Here is a 19,880-nt window from a genome sequence, read left to right as displayed (position 1 = left end):
AAAATAAAATATACCGATGCTAGATAAGGAAGAGGAGACGTTAATGCCCAGCAAATGAAGTCTATTCAGCTATTACTATAAAGAGATGCTAGAATATCATTTATATGAAAGAATTAAAACCAAAAAAGATGATAATTATCACATATACCCATCTTTCACAGATCTAAGTAAAGTACAGGATTTCGCTTCAGAGCCAGCCAGATGAGCTTCCCGTTCCCAGCTTCTAGCTACTCTCTTGCCTCCTTGCTCCCGCCCTCAAACCTTTATACCCTCCAGGCTAACTGCTCATCTTTCAGGACTGAACTTTGATGTCAATGTCACTTCCTCCAAGAAGCATGACCTAACAACTCCCAGGTCTAGGTCAGAGGTCCCCCCTAGGTGCCCTCTATCACAACACCTCATTACTTTTTAGGATAGAAATCTGTATCTTAAGAGGCAACAAAGCCAGCCTGATCCGGAGCTATCAAAGTAGTTACCATCAGTGGATCATAAAATGTACCATTATAGAAATCCGTATTTTTGTAAAATGAAAACTCACAACTATCATCCAAGATGGAAGCACAACAAAACTATGCAAGATTTATATACTGCTTTGAAGTTTGCAAAGCATTCCATGGCCATTATTTTATTTAATCTTCATCACAACCTTGAGTAAGATTAACGCCACTTTACAGATGAGGAAGCTAGACTCTGGTTTGGGGCTTTTCTCAGGGCTCCACATTAAATAAGAGAGCTGTTCTCAACCTTTATTTTTTTATGCCAAGCATTTTTCCCATTACCTCTGGCATATAAGGCATTCGGAACAATCTAATCAAAAAGACAAAAGAATTCAGGAAATATGTTTCCCCTTTTCCTCCTGTGTTCCAACTTTACATTTTTATACAAAATAAAAGTATTTCTAACTTTCAGTCAAAGACATCCTTTTCCCCGTAGATCAGAGGAATATAATCTCATGTCTACCAACTTTTAATGTTGGGGGAAAAGGCCCTACTTATATACTACTGAAATTCAACAATTAGTTTTGAACTCAGCAGGTGCTAGGCAATATGAAGGATACAAAAGCATCATATAATGGGATGCCTGATCTAAAGAGTTTTACGATTTCCTTGGAGAGATCAAAATAACACTAACAATGTAAGGCTGTATTATAAATTGAGTGCTTACAGGGCTGAGAAAAACAGATGAAAAGAACAAGCTTAACAGGTTTTGAGGCAATGGTGAGAACCTAAGATGAATCTTAGAAAAGGGGCAGGATTTGGATAAGCAATGGGGAGGGCAAAAGGAAAAGCCATTCATAGAATACCATACTAAAATAAAAATGGCATATTTCTGGGGCAGTACCAGGAGCCTGGATTGAAAGGATGTTCCCTTTAAGATGGCATGGAACATTAAATTAGAAAGTGATAGGGAGAACAGAAACTAAAGGGAGGTATATTAAGGAGCAATCATGCTTATGATCAGAAAACAAACATGAAGGAAACAATAACTAAGGAAGATAAGCTGAATGTGGAATGGATTGGAATGCAGATATTACTAAAGTCAAGAGAGACAACTAAATGGCTAACGCCCTTTCTTTGTGTGATCCCAAGACCCCCTGAACTTATCATCGTCACCGCATTCATAATCAAACTACAGTGACTGTCTCTTTAGTCATTTGCCTCCTCCTTCAGACTTTCAGATCCTCCAGAGCAGTGACTGCGTTACTCATCCTTATGTTCTCCCACACTAGCACAATGTCTAGCACCTGGTAGGTACTCAACAAATGTCTGTTGAAGGAATTAGTCAGTCTATGCAGGTATCTGGTTCTGTGACACTGATTAGGGTGGCAACCATAGGAATTATTAATACAAAGGACTTTTGAGGAAGCACTGAACAAGGTGATTGGATAGGTATAGGAAATGTGATATGTGACATATCTTGAGTGATTACTTCAGGTGTGGGTGCCTGGGTGCAGTGAACACTAGGAAGCTTGGAGAATAAATCCCTTAGCAAGACAGGATTTCTCTTAATTTTGGACACGGTGAATTATCTCTGAGGTAAGATAGTATTCAGATAGAAAAGCTAAAAAGTAAGCCTTGGAGATATACAACTCTTTGAGGATTGGAAAAGAAGAGCCAATATTAAGATGTTACAAACATGTATTTGTAGGGGAACAATTTTAGCTAAAACCTAGCTAGAATCTTAAATTTACCCACTAATAAATGAACTCAAGAGGCACCTAATTTTACATGGAAGCTAACCTTTCTACTTCTTTGCTCTGAACGAGATTAATTTTTAGCATGGTAAAGAGAAAATCTCAAATATTAAAACAACATATATAGTGCCTACAATAGCACATGTCTAAATTAAGAGTATTATGATAGTGATCAAAACCAAGAGAGAAAGTAAACATTGCATAGTGCCATTAAAACAGTAGAAAAAATAAGAAAAGACTGAGATCTAGATCTGCTGGAGAAACAAAGTTTCAGTCCATCAGGTATAAGCATATTTATTCCTAAACAATCAAAATAGCCTAGGTTTTCAGTGAAAACATAATGTTTTCTGGGAGTTTTTTTTTTATTACTGCTTCGATTTCATCAGTTGTTAGTGGCCTATTCAGCTTTTCTGATTCTTCCTGACTCAGTTTTACATGATTTCATTCATACGTGGAATCTAATGAACAAAATAAACTGACGAACAAAATAAATCCAGAAACATAGAAGCATGGAAGAGACTGATGAGACGAATCTGAGGAAAGGCGGGGTGGGGAGAGATTAACCAAAGAACTTATATGCATATATGCACAACCCAAGGACACAGACAATAGTGTGGTGAAGCCTGGGGGGTGGGGGGAGCAGGAGCAGGGTGGAGGGGGTCAATGTGGAAAACAAAAGGGATATATGTAATACTTTCAACGATAAAGTAACTTTAAAAACAAAACAAAACAGAAAATTATGTTTAAAATTATTGAAGGTGGGAGGCTGAAGTTAAAAGATCCACTATGTCACTTTTACTTTTAACCAGTATTCCTGTTCGCTTACCTGAAGAAGCTCTTGTTTGAAATACTGTACAATTCATTCTTGGTCCTAGGTATAAAATAGCCAAAAAATACACTGCGTACTGAAAACTACCATCTGAGTATAAGGTCTGACCTACTAATGAAATCTCACTGTTCATTAGGACATCCATAAAATAAGGAAAAAATTACATATTTATGGACAGTTAGAATAAGGCAACATGATAAACAAGTTAAAAATTATTTGCACTTGGAAAACTACAAACATACTGCTCTGTCCCTGTAATTATAATTATGATGATGTTATTTTTGGAGAAATATCCAAGCATCCAAGTACAGTAAGTTTTCTATTATCCAGCATGGCTAGGAAATTTTATATCCTCCAGTGAGGATTTTTTTAAAAAATACATCTTTATTGATTTCAGAGAGAGGAAGGGAGAGGGAGAGAGAGATAGAAACATCAATGATGAGAGAGTCATTGATCGGCTGCCTCTTGCACGCCCCCAACTGGGGATCGAGCCTGCAACCCGGGCATGTGCCCTGATCAGGAATCAAACCGTGATCTCCTGGATCCTAATGTGACGCTCAACTGCTGAGCCATGTCCAGCAGGGCTGGTTAGGAAATTTTAAGAGTTTGATAATGATGATCAAGAAATAACTAAAATAGCCCAGCTGACATGGCTCAGTGGTTGAGAGTCCTCCTATGAAACACAGGTCAAAGTTGAATTCCAGGCGAGGGCACCTACCAGGGCTGTGGGCTCGATCCCCAATAGGGGGTATGCAGGAGGCAGATGATCAATGACCCTCATCATGGATGTTTCTCTCTCTCCCTTGCCCGTCCTCTCTCTGAAATCAATAAAAACATATTAAAAAAAAACAACAAACTAAAATAGATGATCAAAAATAATAAAGTTATTTTTAACATTCAGGAGGCATTTGAGAAATTCATAGTGAGTTTCAAGTCAACTGAGCCATTTATTGTGCCCCTACTATATGTATAAATTGAACAGAACTGAGAATTGGCAGTAATTTAGTTCATTCTTACAAACAAATTACCCCATGGTGTAGATTTTTGGAATGTACATAGTGTTAGATACAGATCCAATTTGTATAAATACCTGCTCAGAAATTATAAGTTATTGTATTTAACTCTTTATGTTATCAATATATGATTATAAACCACCTGACATCTTCCAATAATGAAGAGTGCAATTTAATAACTGCATTAATGCCAAGTTATTAACAAATATTTTGTATATGTGTAATCCAAAGAACATCAAAATGCATTAGAGCATTGTGGAATAATACGGCAGCATACAGTTAAGTGGTTTAGAAATATGAAAAGATGCATACACATATACAAATATACACACATTCTTGATATGAAAGTTAATACCACATGTACAAAGAGCTTATCTATCTATATGTAAAAACTATGTCAATTTGATCTAATAATTTCTGGAGAATCTTGCGAGCCTTTAAGTCATAATTCTCTGACTGAATTGTCTCAGGATACATAGTTTTAAACAAGTCAAACTAAGAGTCACTTCATTTCATTTGGTATTAAAGTCATCTTTGTTTATGTTTACCTATAAAACTTTAAAAAATAACTGATTAAAAAGTATTAAGGAAATAAATATACATAAACACACACACATATATATATTTCTTACTCCTTTACTAGGATATTCCTTTTGAATTATTCTAAAACTTATCTTTTAAAATTTCTTAAAAACCAAAGGCTTCATTTTATTTTTATTTATTTACTTTTAAAAATATATCTTTATTGATTTCAGAGAGAGGAAAGGAGAGGGAGAGAGAGATAGAAACATCAATGATGAGAGAGTCATTGATCGAGCCCACAACCCGGGCATGTGCCCTGACCGGGAATCGAACCCCGATCACCTGGATCCTAGGTCGACGCTCAACCGCTGAGCCATGCCTGACCAGGCCAAAGGCTTCATTTTATAGGAACTCATATCTTTAGCTCATGTAAGAAAATGGAACCTGTCTGTATCTTACTGAAACCAGAGGTACATAATTACCTGGAAAATCAAGTAGTCATTACCAAAATAAACTTATTTCATCAGTACATTGAAATACTTCAGAAGACACTTTTTAGAAATGGCCACTTGGTGAAAACTAAAGAACAATTCTATAGCATCCACAACTGTCTGCCTGAGTCTACCAGAGAGATCTGGTCTAATTTTCTGTTTCTATTCAACTTGGAAATCACAAAGCCAGCCATATTTGCTTATGTCATCTTTTGCCTTTCAACATAAGGAATATAGACATAGAGCCACACAGGGATATCTGCTGATCTTTTCATGGAGAAAGATTACTGTAAAAACCAGATCAGGAGTTCTAATTTAGATACATGAAAAAACCCCCCAAAAAACCCAGTTTAAGCAGCTTTGACTCACGATCTACAAAAACATTTGAAGAGTTATTCTTTTTCAACTATGGGATTTAACGTGATTAAGTTAATATTATAGTATGTTCACCAAAAAACATCCTGCAATTGTTTTCCTTTAAGTCATATGCAGATCTCCACATTAGAGGAAGCTAAGAATTTACCATGCAGCACAGTTTATCTGATATACCTACTCACCGTTGTAGTTGCAAAGGCTACACAGTTTATGACCTACACAATTGACCTCCCTATTCTCTGCTCATATCTTATCCCTTATCTAACGATCTTCTATTCAGTTATGCATTTGAAACTTTGCTTTTTAAAGACCTGATTCTGTATTTAAACCTTTGATACAATAGGGCAATTCAATCTATGTTAAATATTGTACTACTAACAAAAAAGTTATTTCTAGATAACTCAGTCTTCAATTGAAATTAAGCAGTTCTTATACTTAATAACTTTTTCCAACAAGGACATACTCAGTGAGTAGGTAAATGGTCTTTTTATGATGTTACCTACAAAGAAGTTCCCTACATTTATGGGTAAGGCTATATGCCTGTAACTCAATTGAGTAGATTAGTAATAGACTGTGATGAAAACTCACTATTCACCTTTAACTTCTTCAGTTTCTGTTTTTCCCGATAATATATTTTATATTTTCATAATCTTATTGAAAAAATCAGTTTAATATAGCTAGAAAAATGATAAAAACTCTGGTTGTCTTGCAGCTAAAGCTAATTGTCAATTCTTTTGTATCTTTCCAAAAGGATATTTTGGATTCAAAGCCTATTACTTCAGCCTGTCTTTTCCTTATTTAAAATTAGTAGGCCACCTTTGGTTGTTTACACCCTATGGCCACCTCCCTCCTACCTACCTATTTGGGTCTAGTCATGGTCTCTGGTTGACTCAATAGTGGCTATGTAATGTGTAGAAAAAGAAAAAAATGGTCAACTCTCTTTTCCTAAACCTCATTTTGGTTCCCTCTTTCCTCTCTTAACATTGTATTATTCCAATATTAGACAAGGTTACTTAAAAATATAATTCACTTATTCTCTGGGCTATATATTAATTAATTTTCAGATAATTCCAAAGTTCAGGAAGGAATTAGGTCAGAAAGAATAAATATTTCTCTCTGGGAAAACAAAGCTTTACCAAATCACACTACGCATAGCCCTAAAAGGCCAGCTCTATTCTGACATAACGTGAAATGATTCTGGGTGATCTGTCTCTTTCAAACTATAAACAGATTTTAGTATTGTAAGTAGCAATGACATTTACTGGAATGTGTTATCACTCAAATTCTCTTCTCTGATCAAGAATTCTAGCCCCTCTCCCGCCTCTCCTTCAGTTTGAATTGTTTCATCTGTTTGATAGTTTTTATTTGCATTTTCCTTTCTCTTCTTTGAAGAGAATTAACTTATTTTTTAAGTTATTTTAAATTAGGGCCAATTAACCACTAACCACTTAAGTGCTAATTTCTAATATCCACAACATACCAGGTACTGAATTTTGTACGTCTGACTTAATTCTTACAACTTGGCAAGATGGGAAATAATACACTCACTTTAAAGATGATGAAGTTAAGGCTCAAGGAAATTAAGTAACTTGCCTAAGTACACAGCTAGGATAGGACTCCACTACAAAATGTCTGAACCAGGAACTCAACATACTGTTGTCCAATTCCAAAGTCCACTCTTTCCACTCCAACCATCCCTTCACGAAAACCTTTCCATCTGTCTTAGCTGACAGCTAAATGGCTGAGACTTGATACGTTTTTAAGAGGCACTAAGGCTAGAAAACTACACCTTAACTGGTTGTTATAATGTGCTCTTCCCAATTTTTTATGCTTTGATATTTTATCAACTTTTAAGAAACTACAACGTTCTTTGGAAAATAAAAAATTTCTGAAATTGATAAGTAACACTTGAATTAGTTACTCACATCAGATATAACTCAAGGTACAAGTCTTTTACACAAAATCTTGACTGATAAATTTAGCTCTTTTCTAAAGCTACTATGGTTATAGTAGCTACTATGGTTATAGTAGCAGCAGTGATAAAAATAGTACCATCTTCTATCATTCATTGAGCACTTAATGAGTCTGACATTTTCAACTAAACTATTTATTGAGGAATCTTAAGTGATTCTTAGTCTAGGTGATTAGGTTAAACCACCTGGTGATTTCTAGGATTATCAATATATACTGTCTAGTTGTACGTGTAGAGTGTCTGCTGGTCTAAGGAGAAGTATTACATTAAACCTATCCCCCTCAACCAATTTGTGTATGTAAGTACAACCCAAACTAATTTAACAGATGGATTTAATACCACATTTCCTGGTTATAATCAAACCAGTCTAAAAGGGGCTGATTAAATCATTATAAAATCTCCTAGTTAAGGGGACAAAAACAAATGTTAATATAAAGTTAACAAAAGTTAACATAATGAGAAAACAAGAAATACCATCTCCTATTTCTGTAAACGTGAAGATGTGAAGATAAGTTGTCAAGAATCCCAGGTGGGTCTCCATCCAGCTCCTAAACTTTCCCTTCCAGCTCAATTTAAATAGTCAAGCAGCTTTATTCACTTTTATCTTGCCTCCACTTTACAAATCCACATCTCTATAATGAGTTGGGGGGTTGGGAAGTGAGAGAAGGGAGGTTGGGGTTTGAATAAGAACTGCAGTCAGTAGAAACTTCTCTAGACAAAGCATCCCAGCCTTGCCAAGACTGAGCAAGAGTTAAACTGAAGATACTCATGGCTGGTAACACCAGCAGCGTAAGAGAAGAAAGGGACTCATTTGTGCCTTTGCTGCTGCTGCACCAAATGTATCTCATTCTGACCTTTTTGTGCCTTCCTTTCCTGAAACAGAGTTCAGGCCTGCAGGTGCTAAGTGGTTCCCAACCCTATGAGGAGTCTTAGGCTATAAGAGCATGATAATCTGCTCTTCGGAGAATTCATCTTTCAATCAATTGCAATCTTATCACACTTGTCCCACTTAATTTTTTTAAAGCATAATCACCTCAGGTATGTCACTTAAAAATGTTTCTTCTCATTAAACACAAAGGAATTTGGGAAAAAAGAAGGGCATTTATGTTATCAGGAGTTTATTTAAACTTTCTAAATTCTGATATTTAAAACATCACTAGGATATTCAAACCTTAAAAATTGTGGATGAGTCAACTAAAAGCAAAGCAAACAGAGAGGAAAACCTCTGACCTATTCTCCTAACCCTTTCCAATTATAAAAGATCATCAATTTTGTTCTCTTGCTTTTGCTAGATATTAAAGTTGCAAAAGCATTCTCCATAGGAAACATTCCTTAAAATGTAAAACAAGTATTCTACAAAAAAATGAAGCTAACCATGTTAGTTAACAACTATACAAGAGACAATTCTCTAACAGTACAATATTAAAGTCATGACTGTTAAGGGATCTTTCCAAAATGGCAGAAAAAAATTTGCAACCCTGCATTTTCAGAATTATAATATTTGGCAGATTCAAACATGAAAACAAACAAGACTTTTTGATAGACTCTTAAATACATACTACTTACATGACACCTTGTAGAACTTTCTGGGGATCAGGGTCAAATAGCCTGTCAACATAGTGGCGACTGCTAGCTGTTACTTCCTAGAAAGTGGGGGGAAAAATTATGACATCTGAAGCCATGCAAATCACAAATTCACAGCATCAACCACAACATCAAATAGCTATATATAATCTAACTTAAGGTAGATGCATTAGAATGTCTATAAAATACTTATTATATTAAATCATTCTGAGAAAAGCTTGTGACAAGATAAATAAGATAAGGAAGAAAGAAGATACCTGGTTCTCACTGAAAACATAACTAGACAGTAGGAACTTTGTAGTGAGCCCTGCAAGCATTGCCAATGGAAGAAGTGGGCATAAATGTTAAGAAGCAGTTAAGTTTCTTAACTGTTGGATGTCACCTATGTACAAATAAGAGATAGGAATGTTGCTTCTGTTTAGTACCCACTAAAGGGAAAGAAAACCTGGCTCTCAGCAAGGAAAAGGGGTAAGGACTTCATGAATGGTCTACAAGACATAGTCTAGGTGCAACAGGAAGACCCTCAGACTGATGCAGAGTAGCTGCACTGCTAGGATGCACACATATGTAAAAATAAAAACTAAAATAAAGGAGTTGTCACACTTTCTGTGAGGGGAAAACAATTAAGAATTAGAGTGATTTTTCATGACCAAGACAGTCAGCTAGTCTGAAATGGCTAAGGCTGGGTAGAGGGGGGAGAGTTAGAGCAAAAAGAGCAAGGGGAGACACTTACCTCCTTTTATTTGTGTCATGGGGCTTGCTCTATTATGTTATTTCTTGTAATATTTATTTTTGGGAGGTAACAGTGATTTTTTACATTTAATTCTCACTACTTTACATTATTTAAAACAAAGAGCATTCTTAATTATTAGTTCAAGAACCAGAGAAAAAGCATTTTTGTCCCTTCCTTTGTCCTTCTGATGCCTTTCCATGTACCCATTAGCAAAAAATTATTATAGAGAGGAGGAAATACTTTTCCAATTTACCCAGAACCTGAGTCAGTAAAGAAAATAGCCAAGACACAGTGCCAGCTTAAGCTTCTGAGTCACCAGAAATAACTGAAGAAAAACTACATAAATTCTAATTTCCTGACAATACAGTTAATCCCAAAATCAAAGCATATTTTTATTTCATAAGCTTGTAGCCAAAATATACTCATAGGCAACTCAAATACCCACTTTAAAATGTACTCCATTTATAAAGGACGAAGCCAGCGGCATCACACTACCTGACTTCAATAATCAAAACAACATGGTATTGGCAGAACAGACACATAGATCAATGGAACAGAACTGAGAGCCCAGAAATAAAACCACAGGTATATGGGCAAGTAACTTTTTAATATGTTTTTATTGATTTGAGAGAGAGGGAGGAAAAGGGAGAAATAAACATCAATGATGAGTCATTGATAGGCTGCCTCCTGCACATCCCCTCCTGGGGATCGTGCCCACAACCCTGGTACGTGTCTTCCAGGAAACAAACTGTGACCTCCTGGCTCAACCATTGAGCCACACAGATCAGGCTATGGGCAAATAACTTATGACAAAGGAGCCAAAAACACACAATACAGAAAAGAAAGCCTCTGATGGGAGAATGGTGCTGGGAGAACTGGAAAGCTACATGCAAAAGAATGAAACCAGATTTCAGTTTGCCCCTTGTACAAAAATGAATTTGAAATGGATCAAAGACCTAATTATACGATCTGAAACAATAAAATACATAGAAGAAAACACAGGTACAAAACTTATAGACCTGGGTCGCAGAGGGCATATTATGAATTTGACCCCAAAGGCAAGGGGAAATAAAGGCAAAAAAAATTGAATGGGACCATATCAAACTAAAAAGCTTCTGCACAGCAAAAGAAACCAACAACAAAACTAAAAGGCAACCAACCAAATGGGAGATGACATTTGCAAACAACAGCTCTGACACGGGGATAATATCCAAAATACATAAAGAACTCATAAAACTCAACACCAAACAAACAAATAATCTAATTAAAAGTGGGCAGAGGACCTAAACAGACACCTTTGCCAAGAAGACATGCAAATGGCCATCAGATATATGAAAAGATGTTCAACTTCACTAGATATTAGGGAAATGCAAATCAAAACTACAACGAGATACGTTAGAGTGGCTATTATCAACAAGACAGGTAACAAATGTTGGAGAGGTTGTGAAGAAAAAGGAGCCCACATTCACTGCTGCTGGGAACATAAACTGATACAACCACTATGGAAAACAGTATGGCAGTTCCTCAAAAACTAAAAACAGTTACCATATTGACCCAGCAATCCTTCTTCTGGGTATCCATCCCAAAAACTCGAAAATATATATTGGCAAAGATTTATGCACCGCTATGTTCATTGAAGCATTATTCACGGTGGCCAAGACAGGGAGACAATCAAAGTAACCTTTGGTAGAGGACTGGATAAAGAAGATATGGTAAACATATACTATGGAATACTACTCAGCCATAAGAAAAGATGAAATGCTGCTATTTGTGACAACATGGATGGACCTTGAGAATATTATATGCTGAGCAAAATAAGTCAGTTAGAAAAAACTAAGAACCATGTGATTTCACTCATATGTAGGATATAAAACTGAAAATCATAGACACAGACAAGTGAGACTATGATTGTCACCAGAGGGAAGGTGGTGAGGGGGTAGTAAAGAGGGCCAAATATATGGTGATGGAAGATGATTTGACTTTGGATGGTGGGCACACAATGCAATGTCAAGTCATGTATCATACAAATGTACACTTGAAACCTATATGACCCTATTAACCAATGTCACCTCAATAAATTAAAAAAACAACAAAAAGAACAGTGGCAGCAAAAGCAAGAGCGATGAAAATTCTTGTGCTCCCCAGGGTATCATGAAAGTACCTGCTAACAGGGTCTGGTTTCCTCAAAATAACAGAATCACAGAGTTAAAAGGACTAATCCCTTGGTTAACAAATGAGGGATGATCTTTACCCAGATAACAGATTATCAAATGTTAAGTAGAGATGCAAACACCTGTACAAATATACCAAGAAATAATATATCAAGAGCAAAATCCAGGATTAAAATGAAGATAGCATTCTTGTAACAAAAAATAGATGAGTTTTGTCATTCCATTTGAGCAGATGTGCTTTCTTGGCTTTCTAACATGGTAAGTTCTTCTGAGCACCTCAGACTCTTAGCCTCTCTCCTATTTAAAACTGATCTTTGCCCTGGCCAGAGTGGCTCACTTAGTTAAGCATTGTTCTATGCACCGAAAGGTCACCGGTTCGATTCCCAGTCAGGACACTGCCCAGGTGGTGGGCTCAATCCCCAGTAGGGGGCGTGCAAGAGGCAGCCGATCAATGTTTCTCCTTCACATCTATGTTTCTCCCTCACATCAATGTTTCTCTCTCTCTCCTCCCTCCCTCTCTCTAAAATCAATGAAAAACATACTTTAAACAATTGATCTTTGATTTTACTGCTCCTCTCCACACACTCTCCCACAACTTCTCCATCTGTTGCCTCTCAATGTGGTTTTAAAACGGCAGTTGAGTTTAAGATCTATATCTTAAACAACATAAATTTCATCCATTAACAGAAATTTTCTTTACCATTCTGTGCCTGGTTCATTCAATTTAATAAGCACTGAGTACCTAATATATGTAAGGCACTGAGGAAGTCATTAAAGATTAAAAAAATATTTAATAAGGCTCAGTCTCTGCCCTCAATAATGCATATTCTATTGTAATTGTGTTTATATTTATATTTATATTCCCTACTTGAATACAAAACAGATGTATACAAACATAAAGACAGCACTGAGGAGGGAGTTAAGAGACCAAGAGAGTCAGTGAAGACTTCTTAGAGGAGTTGGTTTTGGGAAATAAGTAAGAATGCATAAGAATGGGCAAAGAAAGAAAGAATCAGTGTCATAATCACTGCTGTAGGGCATGTGAAGCCAACACCCATACACTATCAGCAAGTATGCCAGAAGCTGGCACTGAAAAAGGAGGGAGGGTAGAGAGATGACCACAGAATGTAAAACACAAAAGGCTAACCAACAGGTGACCCATAATTGCAGAGTTCAAACTGGCGTTTGGTTTAAGTTCTATGCAAAGTGCCAAAGAAGGTAGAAGAGAATGCTATGGCAGAAACTTGCATTTAAGGAGCTTACACTCTATAAGGTCAGTCATGTACACAAAAAAATAATCCTCTGAGCTACCTAGGTATTAGCAAGCTAAGGCAATAGTCACTTATTCCCTTTTATTTTACTTGGTGCTTTTGCCTACATTTGTTTGTACGGGACAATTTCTATTAATTCACTGCTTTCCTTGTAGATGAGGTCACCTCTACCCTCCCAGCCCTATTTTTTCTTTTATCAAAAAGCAGCCTGGAAATGTAAGAATTTGAGAGAGAAGGCAATTGGTACAGATATTAAACAGGTTGGTGCAGAAAAGCTTCTCTAAGAAGGTAACACTTGGATCAGTACCTCTCCCTCTCTCTCTTTCTTCCTCCCTCTGTCTCCAAGGGCGCTTTTTTTGCCTTTGTAACTCCTTCCTTAGCCCATTTCTCCTATGGCTCACTTTTAACTGCCTCTGTAACTTTCTAAATAAACTTTCTCTTATAATTTAAAAAAGAAGGTAACATCTGAACAAAGAGCTGAAGAAGGTAGAGGAGTAAGTCATGCAGCTACCTGGAAGGAAAGCTTCCTAGGCAAAGAGAACAGCAAATGCAATGGCTTTGAAATAGGAAGTGTCTGTGTGCTCCAACAACAGGAGGCCATTCATTACAGCTGGAGCAGGATGAGCAAGGAGAAAGCAGTAGGAGACAGGTCAGAGAAGGGGGGCCAGGTGGTAAAGAGCCGTGCCGTCCAATCTAATAACCACTAACCTCACATGACTACTGAGCATTTGAAATGTGCCTAGGAACTGAACTTAAAATTTTTAACTTAAATTAATTAAAATTTAAATTTAAAAACACTGGCTCTTTCCAGGCGGCACCAAGCCATGGGCATCTCTCGGGACAACTGGCACAACCGCTGCAAAACTGGGGGCAAGAGAAAATTCTACCACAAGAAGCAAAAATATGAGCTGGGACGCCCTGCTGCCAACGCTAAAATTGGCCCACGCCACATACATACAGCCTGCATGCAGGGAGGCAACAAGAACCACCGTGCTTTGAGGCTGGATGTGGGCAACCTCTCCTGGGGCTCGGAGGTTGTATGTGCAGAACACGGATATTGATGATGTCTACAAGGCATCCAACAACAAACTGGTCCACACCAAGCCCCGAGTAAAAAACTGCATCATGCTCACTGACAGCACACTGTAAGGACAGTGGGACAAGTCCCACTGTGTACTAACTCTGGGCCCCAAAGAGGACAAGCTGACTCCCGAGGAGGTAGAGATTTTAAACAAAAAATGATGGAAGAAAATTCAGATGAAATATGATGAAAAGAAGAATGCCAAAATCAGCAGTCTTCTCGAGGAGCAGTTCCAGCGGGCAAGCTTCTTGCGTGCATTGATTAAGACCAGGTCAATGTGGCCAAGCAGATGGCTGTGTGCTGGAGCGCGAGGAGCTGGAGCTCTAGCTGAGGCAAATCAAGGCACAAAAAGGAAAATAAATCATCTTCCCTCCTATCTTAGTTCATGTAAAAAGGTGTTTACTGTTCTAAAAAACAACAAACAAACACACAGAAACCAAGACTGCATGCAGTTATTAGAAAACTTTTAAGAGTGTTTAGAACTACTTGGGTATGCAGATCTACTTTTTCAAGTATAAATTTTATGAAACCTAAATACCAAACAAGTATTTATAATCAAAATTCAATATCCAAATTGTGTAAAATACACACGAGATTTTGAAGACTTGCTATAAAAAAGCAAAATAATTCCACCAATAATTACTTACATCAATTACATGCTGAAGTACTATTTTGATATATTGGTTTAAATAAAATACATTAAAATTAATTTCTTCTATTTTTCTTTTTATTTTTACAACATGGCTACTAGAAAATTTTTTATTTTTACAACATGGCTACTAGAAAATTTAAAATTACATGTGCGGCTTGCATTGTTTTTCCACTGCACAGCACTGATATAGAGCCTTGTTGGTCATTGTAAGAATTTTTATTTTTATGGCATGAGTTGGAAAGCAATTAGTTTTGGGAAAATAGAGACATGATCTGAACTTGTTTTAAAAGGATCTCTCCAGCTGTAGTTTTAGGAACAAATGTGTGGAGGGAGTCCGAGGACAAAAAGCAGGGAGACTAGGCAGGAGGCTATTTCAATAACCAGAAACACTGTTATTTCAGAGAGATGATAGTAGCCTGGACTAGGGCAGGAGTTTTGGAGGTAGTAAGATCACTCAGATTCCAGAAAAATGTTGAAGTTGAAATGACAGTCAAATTGGATACGCTGTCAGACTAGAGGTGGGATGTAAAAGAAGAGAGAAACCAAGAACAACACCTAAGGTTTTTGCCTGAGCACCTACACAGACTGAGTTGCCAATTAAGAAGAAGAAGATTGTGGGTGGTGCAGGTCTGAGTGAGAAGACAAATGTTCAGTTTGGGATATGTTAAGACTGAGAATTTTATTAGGCATGGAAGTGAAAAGAATGTCAAGTTGGTAGTTGTATATATAAGTCTAAAGTTTAGGAGAGAGCTGTGGGCTGGAGATACAAAATCAGGGAGTTTCCAGCATATAAATGGGATGAGTTCAATAAGGGAGTGACCATGGATAACGCAACACCTGAAGACTGAACTCTGGAGCATTTCAACAAGCAGCTGGTGTGGTAGAAAGAAATCTAAGAAGCCAAATGAGAGACTGTTTCAAGGAAGGAGTAATCACATAATAAGCCAAATAGTACTGATATCCAGCATAACATGATAACTAAGTCCTGACCACTGGATTTAGAAACAGGGAGGTCATGAGTGATCTTGACAATAGAAGTATGGGCAAAGTGGTGGGGCCAAAGCCTGCTTTGAGAGGGTTTAAGAGAGACTGGGGAAAAGAGGAATTAGAAAAGTAAAAGTAAATACAGATAGCACTTTCAAGGGGTTTCATTATAAAGGAGGGTGAGGAAATAGAAGAGTAGCTAGAAAGAGAAGTGGAGAGCTTTTTTTTTTGGAATAAATTAGAGCATGCTTACTCTTTGATGGAAATATTTTTCCAACAGAGAAGAAAACTGATGACGCAATGGGGAAGGGGAGAACTTCTGGAACAATGTTCATGTATAGTTCAGAGGGAATTTCCCTGGCCGGGTGGCTTGGTTGGTTAAGAATGTTGTCCTATACACCAAAAGGTTGCGGGTTCAATTCCCGGTCAGGTCGAGTACAGGAGGCAACCAATCGATGTTTCCCTCTCACACCCATATTTCTTTCTTTCTCTTTCTCTTTCTTTCTCTTTCTCTTTCTCTTTCCCTCCCTCCCTTCCTCCCTCCCTCCCTTCTTTCCCTCCCTCTCTCTCTCTCTCTCTCTCTCTTTCTTTCTCCCCCCTTCTTTCTCTCAAATCAATTAAAAAAAATCCTCAGGTGAAAAAAAAAGACAGATAAATATTTTTATAATACTAGACACTTGTTTAGTATGTTACAGTTTGCAAAGCATTATCCTGTTTTCTCATTTAATTTATATGCTGTTTAGAAATTAAAATATTATAATTCTCAAGGGGGAACTGTGATCCCTAAGAAATGAAAGTTTAAACTAGTGGTTGGTTGCCAATCAAAATTTAGTATGTCAATTATTCCACAAACTACTAGGAACTTCAAGAGAAAATTGTTCATTTTGTTCATCATTCATCACTGTCAGGGAAAATCTTGGTTGGGGAGAGATGAAAGAAAAACAACCAAAAAGGAGGATGCTTGGACTACTATTAACTACTATAAAGATTCCGTTTAAAACCTATTTCCGGCCCAGCTGGGCGCGGCTCAGCGGTTGAGCATCGACCTAGGATCCAGGTGATCAGGGTTTGGTTCCCGGTCAGGGCACATGCCCGGGTTGCGGGTTAGGTAGCCGATCAATGACTCTCTCATCGCTGATGTTACTATCTCTCTCTCCCTCTTCTTTCCTCTCTCTGAAATCAATAAAGATATATATATATATACACACATATATATATATTTTTAATAAAGATATATTTTAAAAAATAAAGCTGACTTTAAAAACAAACAAACAAACAAACAAACAAAAAAAAAACCCCCTATTTCAGGCTGAAATTCAACATGTGAATTATCTTTATTTTACCAGGTGCTAAGCTAGGTCCTGGTAATAGAGAGATAAGATAGAGTCCCTTACCCTTAAGGCCCTCACAGCACAGAAAGCAGCAGCTATGAAAGCAAGTTACAAATATAACATGTAACACAAGATAAGTGTAACCATAAAAGTAGATACAATATAGAAACTCGACGATAAACTAACTGAAGTACTGAAATTAGAGGTGGAATGGGAGGTGATGTCTAAACAGTGAGAATGAGTAATCTGAAACACTAGTATTAATTTGCCAGGTGAAAAAGGGAGGGGGAAAAAAAAGACAAGGACTCCAGGTAGAGAGCACAACACATGCAGAAGAGAATTCTGAAGCAACATGGTGTGTTTGAGAAATGCAAGCTAGTATTATACTGAAATAGTATGCACTTTAATTCAGTCAGTCAACAAATATTTAAATAGCTATGTGGGCACTGTTCTAAGTAATTAACAAAGACCCTGCTACTCAGGGGAAAAAAGAAAAGCCCACATTTGCAGAGCTTACCTTTCAGCATGGGCAGAAAGATAATCAGAGGGCTATACATGCTATGGGAAAAAATATTTAAGAGCAACATTTTATTTCCATATCCTTATACTATATACACTGTCACAAACTGGGGAAAGGGAGAAATGCAGGACAGAAAGAGGGGTGTACACTAAAATACACACACCACTCAGAAAGTCCCATGCGCTTAGCATCTCAACAGCCGTACAGATGGACAGCACGACCTCCTAACATAGCAGTGGTTTTGGTTGTTAAAGTGACAACAGGTGCTACTGATATCTAGTGGGCAAGGACTAAGGATGCCAGGTGTCTTGCAATGCATGGGAAAACAGGCACATATCCCAAAAAACTTTCCCCTATGCAGTCATGTAGGAAAGAAACCCATTTTAAACTTCATCATTTTGGATAAGAGGCAATTCTGATCTCTCAATAAATAATTAAGAGTGAAAACCAGGCTTCACATGTTAGAACACATTTTTAAATAAATAAATAAATCAGTGCTCATAAAGTTTGAAAATAAAATTCTAAAATATAAGTCTGTGTACATTTTTTTTTTTTTTTTAAATTTAGGTGTTTGGAAATCTGACTCTGACATCTTAATAGGACAGCAGGCAAGTCAACCTCTCTGTTTCTGTTTTCCCCAGTTAAAAAAAAAAATGACAAAATGAACTAGAGACTATCTGCAGGTTTCTTCCAGGCAAATATTCCATAATTTTACACGCACATAGAAGGGAATTTTTTTTTCATAATAGAAAAACTAGGTACAATTAGATTAAAAGAGACATCAAGAGCAGCCTTTACTTTTTCTGTAGTGAGTGTTTAAAAAACTTGCTTTGGTGGTCACAAGAACTGAAAGCAATTTACATTCATGCTTCTTTCTAATCACGTACCGCAGTGGTTGACCCTTTTATAGCATGGTACAAACTACAAAGAGCTATATGTACCTAGGTAACCTGTAAGCTCCCTCTCACTATTAAATTATATTTGTTCACTCTGCAATGTAGACAGGAATGTCTGGAGACTGAGGGCCAAGAAGACAGGTTTACTCTATCTGGAGTAAATATAAACTAAGTAAGAATGTATGGTGCAAAAGAGCATAATGTGGAAGTCTCAGAGAGCAAGAACCATCTCTGGGGCATAAGAGTGACGATGGTTGTGAGGAGTTTTACAAAGATTGAGATACTCTCTGGGTTGGCTGGGGTTCATTTAAATGCGTCCCAAAATGATAAGCTACCTCAGGAAACCCACCAGGATGCATTCAAATGCCTAAGTCTTGATCCTGAGTGACAGAGTGAGGCCATTCAGACATGGGTGTAGTGTTGTCCCGGACCATAGGAGTATTATTATTCAAGATCGCAATCATGTAGTGACTTGAGAGATCCTGGGCACCATCTTTCATGGTATACCTCAGAAGTAGTATTGTCCAGACAGGCTCACTGTCCCCAGATTTATTTAAAAGGCCTTATTTGCTTCAGATTCTCAGAGGCAGTAAGCATGCTTGCCTCGGAGCTATCCATGGTGCTTGATTCAGAGTCAGCCCACCACTTCAGCAACTGGGGCATTAGCTTTCCTATTACAAAAACATCAGGAGCTGTCTGATCCTTCACCCATACTGTGGCCTATGACAACCATGCCAATATTATGAGCCACCTGTGATCTCCATCTAGTCCACTCTGCCTGTGCCCAGACCCAAAAGTGCCTTACTCTGTCCTATCTTGGATCTGCAGCTAACCTAGCTCTGCCTCCCAGGCCTGCTATACCATCTGCTATACAAAGCCCTTTCTGTAGATATAGTACACCTTATGGAAGATCACTGACATACTCTGGGCAACAGATCATGGTTTTGCTGAGTCAAGTATCCCACATGATACCTTACATGAGTTTTAAACCACATAGCTAAAATTTTTGACATTAAATTACTGTAAATTACTTTAAAATTTTGCTATATGTTTTTATGATTGACTTTGAGATGAGTAAAGAACAGGAATTGTTAACTCAAGATTGATGTGTGGGATCCAGGGAATCTTTACTTAGAAATTATGTGATTCTTTAGGCAGATGCATGTATTTCTGGGGAAAGGGTGTTGAGACTGTTATCCTTAAAAGGTTAGGAACCACTGATAAATATGCCAATGACTCCCAAACAATGATCACCCCAGTT

General features: G+C 37.4%; 1 protein-coding gene and 1 pseudogene across 3 annotated transcripts in view; one reads left to right on the top strand and one right to left on the bottom strand.

Moving 5' to 3' along the window:
• The window catches only part of ARMC8 (armadillo repeat containing 8), an 85,520-nt gene that overhangs the window by 57,517 nt on the left and 8,123 nt on the right, over window positions 1-19,880 (bottom strand). For 2 of the 3 annotated variants that reach the window (XM_087824952.1, XM_087824951.1), the window contains exon 2: window positions 8,963-9,039. The exons of the other annotated variant lie outside the window; for it this stretch is intronic. In XM_087824952.1, the coding sequence (XP_087681078.1) occupies window positions 8,963-9,039 (77 nt within the window). The remainder of the gene's footprint in view (window positions 1-8,962; window positions 9,040-19,880) is intronic. 3 annotated transcript variants of the gene reach the window in all.
• Window positions 13,980-14,596, top strand: LOC107532615 (small ribosomal subunit protein eS8 pseudogene; annotated as a pseudogene).

Source organism: Miniopterus natalensis, chromosome 15, assembly GCF_054644295.1.
Source record: "Miniopterus natalensis isolate mMinNat1 chromosome 15, mMinNat1.hap1, whole genome shotgun sequence".
Taxonomy (NCBI): domain Eukaryota; kingdom Metazoa; phylum Chordata; class Mammalia; order Chiroptera; family Miniopteridae; genus Miniopterus; species Miniopterus natalensis.
This window is presented reverse-complemented; position numbering and strand designations above follow the sequence as displayed.